The sequence below is a fragment of the Acipenser ruthenus genome, chromosome 28, assembly GCF_902713425.1.
Source record: "Acipenser ruthenus chromosome 28, fAciRut3.2 maternal haplotype, whole genome shotgun sequence".
In the NCBI taxonomy this organism is placed as follows: domain Eukaryota; kingdom Metazoa; phylum Chordata; class Actinopteri; order Acipenseriformes; family Acipenseridae; genus Acipenser; species Acipenser ruthenus.
Genome location: NC_081216.1, coordinates 2,859,776 through 2,869,874, shown reverse-complemented (window position 1 = coordinate 2,869,874; position 10,099 = coordinate 2,859,776). Strand labels below are relative to the sequence as shown.

Genomic DNA, 10,099 nt, shown 5'->3' with positions numbered 1-10,099 from the left:
TGGACACTCGCAGGTTCGAGAACACACTATCTGCATTCTGATTGGGCAGCGTCCTGGCCGCGAAGGCTGGCAACTCCCCCAACAGAGTAAATAACGTCTCCACCAATCGCCGCGCAACAGCTGAGGCCAGACCAATGAGCTTTAGAGTATAGAAATTCCGCCAAACTATTGCCCCCTTACTCGAGTCAGCATCCCATTGGCTGGCTGGCGGAAAAGGCGCGGTTTACTGTTAAATCAACTGGCGGGAGTTTACAGCGTGCTTTCATAAGTTAATTAAACAGGAACAAGAGCGTAATAATCACGTTATATAAAGTTAAAAGCAACTACAATAGATTGAATTGTTATTTAATCATGATTTCATTGATGTATTTGCACGCATAACAACATATATCCAACATATACAGTATATATATACAGTATATATAGGGCAGCAGTGTGGAGTAGTGGTTAGGGCCCTGGACTCTTGACCGGAGGGTTGTGGGTTCAGTCCCCAGTGGGGGACACTGCTGCTGTACCCCTGAGCAAGGTACTTTACCTAGATTGCTCCAGTAAAAACCCAACTGTATAAATGGGTAATTGTATGTAAAAATAATGTGATATCTTGTAACAATTGTAAGTCGCCCTGGATAAGGGCGTCTGCTAAGAAATAAATAATAATAATAATAATAATATTTCATGCCATGTATTTGGGTGTTTTTAGCACTGTGGTATTACAAGGATGAAAAGACTGCATTGCATTGCAGTTTGATCCATTCCTGGTTTCACTATGCGTTTAATAAGACATACCTGCGCTTGTTGCCTAGATACACTGTGGCTGATCAAGCTTGTAATAAAACCTGGATTGGATGGAACTGCTATGCAACAGGAGTCTTATTTTTTAGAAATTCAATTTTCAGATGTCCAGTTTCAGTATCAGCTGATCCTTTAGTGTTAGTCTTCTGTCAGAGACATGATAACCGCCAGTAGTGTTTTATTACAATACATATTCAAGACTAAAGGAATTACTGATAACATCACAACGATCTGTTATTGTTCCAAACCCAAGTCCTGGGCAGGGTGTCCAGTCACAGTGCTGGAGCGCCATTTTCACTCCAGGAGGCCCAACAGCTAAAATGAGATAATGAACCACTTCTGGGTCTGGAGAGCCGTTTTAAGCGATTAAATTAAATAATTTAAAACAGGGTTGGAGCAAAGACCAGGAGTGAAGAACCACCACTGGCCACCCCTGCTCTAGCACCACCAGTATGTGGTTACTGACACACTGACACAATAACCAGAGAAGCACACACACATTTTAATGGGTTTTAATCATCAGGTATTGCATAGCCCTACACTTAACTGGGACTGAAAAATCAAATCAAATCACAGTAATAATAATAATAATAATAATAATAATAATAATAATGTAACAGGGCTGGACAATAAATGATCATTCCAACTTATAGACTTGAGAAACACGGTTTATTTATTTATTTATTTATTTATTTATTAAACAAAATATATATTTTAATAATTTTTTTTTTTAACCATTCCTTAACTGTTGAGTACCCCAGTCTCAATCGGGAAACAAAAGTCAAGAAAATTAACATAGAAAAAAGCAGAACCCTTCACCTAGTAGCACTAAACTGGATATATAACAGGAAAGAAAAGAAAATAATATTGAGCAAGAACATAACATGGAGTTGTATTCCATCTTTGTATTGGTAAGACAGAGGTGCTGATTGTGAGCAAGAAAGATGAAGAGAAAGAATGAAAGAAAAAAGATGCCTATGAACTTTGTAAGGCACAATTTGACTATTACTTGTGTTATTATTATCATCATCATCATCTTCACTAAGGACACACTTTTCCAAAGTGCAGGATCGTTTGAAATGTTTGCCCATCGGTTCTATGAATGAAATATTTACAAGTCTCTTTGATTATTATTATTTTATTTGAAGTGGGAGGGATTTAATAACAGATGACTGAAGAAGAATTACATTTGTCAGATTTGAATTAATACAGTATCTTCAGAACGCACAATGCAGAGGTTAGTGGAAAAATCAAATAAAATCATAAATAATAATTGAACGAGACAGAAAGATCTGAAGTTCTCACTGCATCCTTGGTTTCTGTTTTCTAGTTAGTGCAGTGGCTTTATGACATCATCACTGCTCCTCTCCTTTGATTAATAACTTGGTTCTTCAATTGAAAAACATTTCCAATAGATCGATAAACAGCTGCTTTATTATTATTATTATTATTATTATTATTATTATTATTATTATTTGTTTATTTAGCAGACGCCTTTAGCCAAGGCGACTTACAGAGACTAGGGTGTGTGAACTATGCATCAGCTGCAGAGTCACTTACAATTACGTCTCACCCGAAAGACGGAGCACAAGGAGGTTAAGTGACTTGCTCAGGGTCCCACAATGAGTCGGTGGCTGAGGTGGGATTTGAACCAGGGACCTTCTGGTTACAAGCCCGTTTCTTTAACCACTGGACCACACAGCCTCCTGCTTTCCGGTTCTTTTGCTGTAGGTCACATCTGCATGAACTAAAGTATTAAGCTGAGGGAACAGGGAGCCATTGTGTGGCTTGGAACTTGGTTTCAGGAGACTAGGTTTCAGCCCTCCTGCACGGCACACCAGGGGAGACTTGGGGTTTCATACAGCCACCTCAAACTAGGTCTCCTAGAACCAGGTTTCAAGCCTCTGTTCCTGGAAAAGTGGCTTTGTGTTCCCTCCTCAGCTTAAGAGACCAGCACAGAGGCAAAAAGGGTGGAGGGGGAGCAGCAATAATGCGCCATTAAGAGGCAATAACATTTCAAACCTTGATTGGCACTCCCTTAAACTCTGCACAAAGAGTGCCACTGTGTTTGGTCAGGAAACAGCTCACGTGTTGCACAATGAGAATTGTTTTTGAATATTGATTTCATGCAAAGACATTGAAAACGCAGGCATGAGAACACACCACGCTGCATGAGCAAGGCTGCTGCAGCTTGCTACTTTACCTGCGCCAGGTATGATCATGTAAAAGAACAAGAACTGTTTGACTTGGATACATAGATGAAAATAAGATTCGCATTGCATAGCAGTTTGAGAGCCAGTCCAGGTTTTACATCCATTCGGTGAGCTTGATAACAACAATAATAACAACAACAATAATAATAATAATAATAGCAGAGACCCCCATCGCAGAGCAGTTTAAGCCACAGGTTTGCATTCTGTAAGCCAGCTTGATAAATGAGACCTTTGTTCACTCTAGTTTCCCTAAAAAAACCCAGGTGTAACTCACACAAGACAAAAACCAGGAACGACTCACGCTGGTTTTGCAATGCAAACTCACTTCAGTCCCTGAAACGCAGCTTTTAGTACCTCGGGCAACACAGCGTCGTCTCTCAAGTTAGCATTTCAGTTCCTGCGGGTGGGGCGCGCAAATTGGAAGATTCAGATTTATTTAAACACGACATGATGGCAACAAAAAAGTAATTATAGGAACAAACTCCCCCCAAAAATATACAGCATTCAAGAAGAGATACTCATAACAGGATCAGAGAGAGGTGAGATCGAAAGACATGAGAAAAAAAAACATCTTTAGAAATACCGTTAAAATCAACCCCCCCCCCCCCCCCTTTATTTTCCTATATTACAGTCTTTGTACAACATACAAAATAAATCACTAGCTATGATTACCACATCTCCCCACACTTAGTGTAAATATACAGTATTATTATTATTATAATAAATCTGGTACCGAGAGGGGAAAAAAAAATAAAAATGACAAATTAGTGTATAAGGAAAAGGCCAGCTATGGGACCGATTATCGTTATAAACACAAACATTTAATTTTCAATTAAGAAAGGGCTATAAAGTGGAGAGCTGAATCCTCCGCATGTAAATTTATGGTTTATCAGTCTTCATTTTCAAATGAAAAAAAAAAATAAGAGAAGGAGGAAGGGAGGGGTCATTTTCTGGTAGGGTGAATTATATATTTTTAGCAGCCAAAGTGTGTCTCAATTGTTCTTGTATAAAATCACCCCCCCCCCCCCCCTCTCAATTCCTAAAAAAAAGAAAATACTTGCATTTGAAGCTTTTATTTAATACATTCAATTAGTGTTAGTGTTCAGTTAAATTCATCAGTTCATATCTGATTTTCATTTTCCGGTAACACTGAAACAACAGTGTGAAACCTCAAGAACTTCTGTATTTATAACCCTTCTTTAAAAAAAAAAATCTACTGACAGTACTTTTTAAAACAAACAAACAAACAAACAAAATAAAACATTAGCATAGTGTTTACATTGAATAGTGTTACTGATTATTATTATTATTATTTTCCTTACCGGAGCTGAAAAAAAAGTTTGAGAACCCTCATCCCATTCAAAACCAACGAAAATAAAAAGAAGAAAAAGAATGAAAAGAAAAAAGAAGCCGTGACCCAATCACAATCTCGGGAGTCGACAAAAAAAAATATATAACAGGATCTGATTTCTCCTTGTAAAAGTCTTTTTTTTTTTTTTATAGTGAAAACCGAACAAAGCCAACCGACCCCGAACACGAATCTCAAACTGCAGCGGGGGTACCATACCGAAGACTTCCATGCAGGATCACTATTGCAGCTCACATGACTCGCCAAACTCCTCCCAACAACTGTGTCTCAATATCCCATAAAGAAAAGCCAGTCTGCCTTTCCCGGAACAGTCACAATCCTTTATACAGTACATTAGGCTAGTCGTACACAAGTTTGAAGAAATAGCCCTCCCTCTCCCTCTCCCTCTCCTTGCTGTGGACTCCAGTGAAGGCTGCCATGGTCTACAAACACTTCAGTTCAATCCCTGTTGCTGTGGTTCCTGGTGGGGAGAATCTGCACACAATCCAGTGAAAGCCCCTTTATTGCTCCAGGCCTCGGGTGGCCCGACTGGATGCTGAAGCCCAGGATTCGACCTCAGGTTTTGTACACACGCTTTCATTCTCGGGGGGGGGGGGGGGGGGGGGCTTGACAGGGAGATGGAGAGGTAGGGAAGGAGGCTAAGGGGGGTTGATGGATGTCTGCCTGCCCTGGGATATTAGTTTATACTTTTCTGCTGTCTTGCGTTCAGCAGCTCTGACCGCTCCAGACATTGCACTGGGATGGGAAATCTTTGCTGTTGTTGGGTCCGCAGGGTTGTAGCTTTGATTCAAGCCCGTCCCAAAAAAGTCAGACTTAAATATTTTATCATTAGTCCTGTTCCTTTGGAATCTTCCGAAACAGTTCTGCCTTTTCGGGAAACGTTCGGTAATTCAGAAATCTCGTCTTATGTTCTCCGTTCCGCGTGATGATAAAAAAAAAAAAAAAAAAAGAAAAAAGCCAGGAATATCCTGGCTTGGCTCTTCTCTCCTTTTTTTCAGGTTTTTCAAAACATCTCAGTTCAAAAGGTAATGGAATGCGTGGGTTTGGCTGTGTGTGTCAGTATGTGTGTGTGTGTCAGTGTGGTAAGGAGGGAGGGACAGAGAGGTGGGGAGGGAGGTAAGGAGGGAGGGACAGAGAGAGGCAGGGAAGGAAGGAGGGACAGAGAGAGGTAGAGGAGGAGGTGTAGAAGTTTAAGCAATCAGGACTCCCTTGCTAAATCTTAAAAGACCTGACTACACTTCTCATCTCCGCACGGACAGGTATGCTACCAGGACAGGAGGAACAACGTACATAAACTCCAGGCAGCCGAGATCATTTCAATGATAAACGGAGCTTCTAAAAACCAGGACTTTAGGGCTTCTAACTTAAAACTAATTATATATATCTGGGAAAGTTAGCTGGATGGCGTGTTTGTGTTTGAACGTGCATGTGTCTCAGTGTGTGTGCGCGTGCGTGTCTGTTTGTGTGTGTGTGTTCTGTTTTCTTTTGATCCAGTGAAGTGAGGACTGGTCCTTTGAAGGATCTCACAGGGTTCTGGGGTTCACCTGCCCACTGGGGGTAGCGGAGGGGCACCCCTCATACCCACACCTGCGACACGAAACAGGGAGAGACAGTGAATAAACTAAAACAATAACCAAACATTGTTACCCTAAGCAACCCCAGCACAGAAACCAGGACATAATGACACATAGGTGGAAATTAGTTGGAGACAGACTAAGGACAGAGGGAAGGAGACACTTCTTCACACAGAGAGTGGGGAGGGGATGGAATGGGTTACCAAGGGTTACCTAGCCATGTTGAGTCTGAATCGTTGGGATCCTTTAAGACACAACTCTTGGTATTTTTGAAGGTGAAACTAGAAGAAACCAAGTCAAGCGGACGAACGTTTGGGCTCTAGTGCCTTCATCAGTGTTACTGAAACTAAACTGAGTCAAGCAGACCAGCGCTTGGGCTCCAGTGCCTTCATCAGTGTGACAAACTAGAAGATATATTGAGAATGATTGTTTGGTTGCTGCGATTTACCTCTGTTGGTTTTACTGGGGTAGACTTTAGTAAATTGACGATATTCATCTGGGGGTGGGAAGTCCTCCATTGGATGAAAGGAATACTTTGATTCGAAGTCATCTGCAGAAGAGAAAAATGACATAAATAAAACATTCAAAATAGCGTTCCTAAGATCACAGCAGAATAGTTACTTTGAAAATGTCACACTTAACAACTGAAAAACATTTGGGGCACACCAGTATTCAGTTCAGGGGTTACATTTGTAACGATAATGCAACCATGATTTGCATAATTGTTTTTTTTTGTACTGCAGCAAAACTATAAAGTTGACTCATTTCACTGTAAAACTCCAGAAAGCATGCTATTGAACTAGCACTTTTATTCACTAGATAGGTAGCAAACGTATCCAAGGTTCAAATCCCAGGTTCAAATCCCGGCTCACTCGCTGACTCACTGTGTGGGACCCTGAGCATTTCACTTAACCTCCTTGTGCTCCGTCTTTCGGGTGAGACGTAGTTGTAAGTGACTCTGCAGCTTATCCATAGTTCACACACCCTATAGTCTCTGTAAATACATTTTCTCTCAGCTTCCTCAAAGCGTCTTACTTGGCTGCAAAGCATGTTTTTTGAAACTTGTGTTTCTTTCAAATCACTGCATTGTAAAGCACAGAGAGGTATGGTAAAGCATAGGCAAGCATTGTAAAGCACAGAGAGGTGTGGTAAAGCATAGGCGAGCATTGTAAAGCACAGAGAGGTGTGGTAAAGCATATTAAAAAAACAGACCAGGGTAAACCAACCCTTATGAAAGTTTCCCACATTAAAAAGCACAGCAGAGTGTAATCAAGCATATTAATTAACATGGCAAACCAGGGTAAACTAGCTGCAAAAAAACTCTTAGAAGGGTGCACACTTAGAGACCTATACAGTGCATTGCCAGCGTGGCTGGAAACACTTACTGTGGAGGAGGAAGGGAAGCTGTCTGGCTCACCTAGGAATGATTTGGAGATCGTTGTGTGGCCGTTTCGGACGGGCGGGGGTGGAGGGGGGTATCCCGCGGGGGTTCTGGAGGGCGGGGGAGGGGGCTTCCCTCGGCTGGTGGTCTCGGAGGAGCCGTGCATCCGATAGGGGGGCGGAGGGGGCGGGGCATCACGACTACCATTACGCATCATCGGGGGCGGGACAGGAGGAGCTACAGGCAAGAGGGCGGAGTCAGAACCCAGCAGATAATGATAACATCAATAATAATTCTCAATATCTATAATAATGTTATCAATAATGATCAATATTCATAATATCAATAACAACTATATAATTATTCATCATAATACCAATATATTAATAATAATACCAATAATAATAAGAATAATAATATCAACAATAACAACACCATAATAATAGTTTTTAAATATGCAGTATTTGAACTGTGATAATAAAATCAGTGTAAATACATTTTAAATTTGACTTAATTCTTTACAACTTTATGTACAAAGTTGTTAAACCATATCAGCAGTCTGATCCATTCCTGGTTTCACTATGAATTTAACAAGACACACCTGAGCTTGTTACCTGTACACTGTGGCTACTCAAGCACGAAGTAAAACCTGGAATGGGAGAAACTGCTGTGCAACAGGAGTCTTATTTCCATTCCTGTTTACATGTAATCTAACCATGGTGTGTCTCTTCCACTCCTGGTCTTTGTTCCAACCCTGTTCTAAATTGTTTAATTGAACCAATTAAAACAGGCATCCAGACGCTGAAGTAGTTCTTTATCTCATTTTACCTGTTAAACCTGGAGTGGAACGGCTCTCCTCAGACACCCAATACACTCACACACACATACGCTGTCTCCCTCTCCCTCAGTCTCCTGCACACACACACACACACACACACACACACACACACCTATTTATAAAACACTTGGAACACATTACGTTAACCCTTGGGTCTGTCCGTTCTGTTCAAGTCTGAGTCTCACCTGCTCCGCGGTTGGGGGGTTCCCTGGCTGGGGGAGGGGGGCGCCCCCCCTGGGGGGATGGCGAGGAAGGCGGCGGGGGGGCGTGGGCGCGTGCAGAGGGCGGGGCTGAGGGGGCGTGGCTCCCCAGAGCAGCAGCCACAGCCCCAGCTTTCCTGTGCAGGGAGTTGCGTCTCTGGGGCAGCTCAGGGGCCGACTCGCCACTGGGGCTGGAGGGGCCATTGAGGGCCCCGGGGGGCTGGCGGTAGGGGGGGGGAGGGGGGGCCAGGGAGGAGCCAGGGCGGGGGGTGTTGAGAGGGGAGGGGGGGGGGCTTGACCAGCGGCGGGGGGGCCAGCGGTCCATCGCGGGATCTCTGTCCAGGGGTAGGGGGGAGGGGTTTCTCCCTGTTGTAGGAGGAGGAGGAGGAGGAGGATGAAGGGGTCCCGCCTCTGCTCCCGTGGGGCGCAGGGGGAGCGTTGGCGCGGCGGTTGATGGGAGGGGGGGGGGGCGGAGCGGAGGAGCTGTGTTTCATGCCCCCCCCTGTGTTGGGTCGGGAGAGGTCAGGGAGGGAGGGTCTGTGGGAGCGGGGGAGGTCGAGGGGGGAGGCTCGGTTAGGGTCCCCTGTTTCACTGTGGTGCGGGTGGGAGTGACGGCCGGAGGATGATGAAGAGGAGGATGATGATGATGAAGATGGCGCTGGGGGTCTCGGAGCTGCTGGTCTGGAGCTGGGAATGTGTAAAGCTGGTTTTCCACCAGAGCTGTCTGCAAAGGCGAGAAAAGGGAGGGACAGGGATAAAGACATTGAGAAAGACCAGCTTAAATAATGTTTGTCATCGAATTTATTATTCAGTTTTTTTTTTTATAATATATTTGTAAACTCTACCTGTGCTGCTGTCCTTGCCTCCTACTGGCCGGAGCTTGGGCACGCCCCCCTGGAATAGGCCTCCCATTGGCTGGAGAGCTCCAGAACTGGAGCCAAAGACGCCACCCCCTCCTCCACTACTTCCACCCCCTCCACCTTTGGGTTCTGGAGAGAGAGAGAGAGAGAGAGAGAGAGAGAGAGAGAGAGAGAGAGAGAGAGAGAGAGAGAGAGAGAGAGAGAGAGGAGAATAAAATGTTAAATGTTTCTAGTCTTTATATGGGGAGATATGTAAGACGCAAATGCATATTGATAGTTTCCTATGAGAATGCCATTTCCCTCCCATATAAAGCAATGGAAATACAATTCTTAATGAAAAATATCTGTGATGTCCAAAACAGATTTTTTCAATGTTTCATGCATGGAAGGGGTAACAGTGAAGGAGTCACAGTGAAGGGGTGATAGTGAAGGGGTGATAGTGAAGGGGTGATAGTGAAAGGGTGATAGTGAAGGAGTCACCATGAAGGGGTGATAGTGGAGTCACAGTGAAGGGGTGATAGTGAAGGGGTGATAGTGAAGGGGTGATAGTGAAGGAGTCACCATGAAGGGGTGATAGTGAAGGAGTCACAGTGAAGGGGTCACAGTGAAGGGGTCACAGTGAAGATGTGATAGTGAAGGGGTCACAGTGAAGGGGTCACAGTGAAGGGGTCACAGTGAACGGGTGATAGTGAAGGGGTCACAGTGAACGGGTGATAGTGAAGGGGTCACAGTGAAGGGGTCACAGTGAACGGGTGATAGTGAAGGGGTCACAGTGAACGGGTGATAGTGAAGGGGTCACAGTGAAGGGGTCACAGTGAAGATGTGATAGTGAAGGGGTCACAGTGAAGATGTGATAGTGAAGGGGTCACAGT

The 10,099-nt window shown here is 43.8% G+C and overlaps 1 protein-coding gene across 1 annotated transcript in view; it reads right to left on the bottom strand.

Moving 5' to 3' along the window:
* Positions 1-4,964: 4,964 nt before the first annotated feature.
* Positions 4,965-10,099, bottom strand: part of LOC117434635 (WAS/WASL-interacting protein family member 2-like) — an 11,963-nt gene continuing 6,828 nt past the window's right edge. The window contains 6 exon segments of the mRNA XM_034906821.2: positions 4,965-5,961; positions 6,397-6,498; positions 7,366-7,566; positions 8,353-8,665; positions 8,667-9,091; positions 9,213-9,356. Coding sequence (XP_034762712.2) covers positions 5,915-5,961; positions 6,397-6,498; positions 7,366-7,566; positions 8,353-8,665; positions 8,667-9,091; positions 9,213-9,356 — 1,232 coding nt within the window. The 3' untranslated portion in view covers positions 4,965-5,914.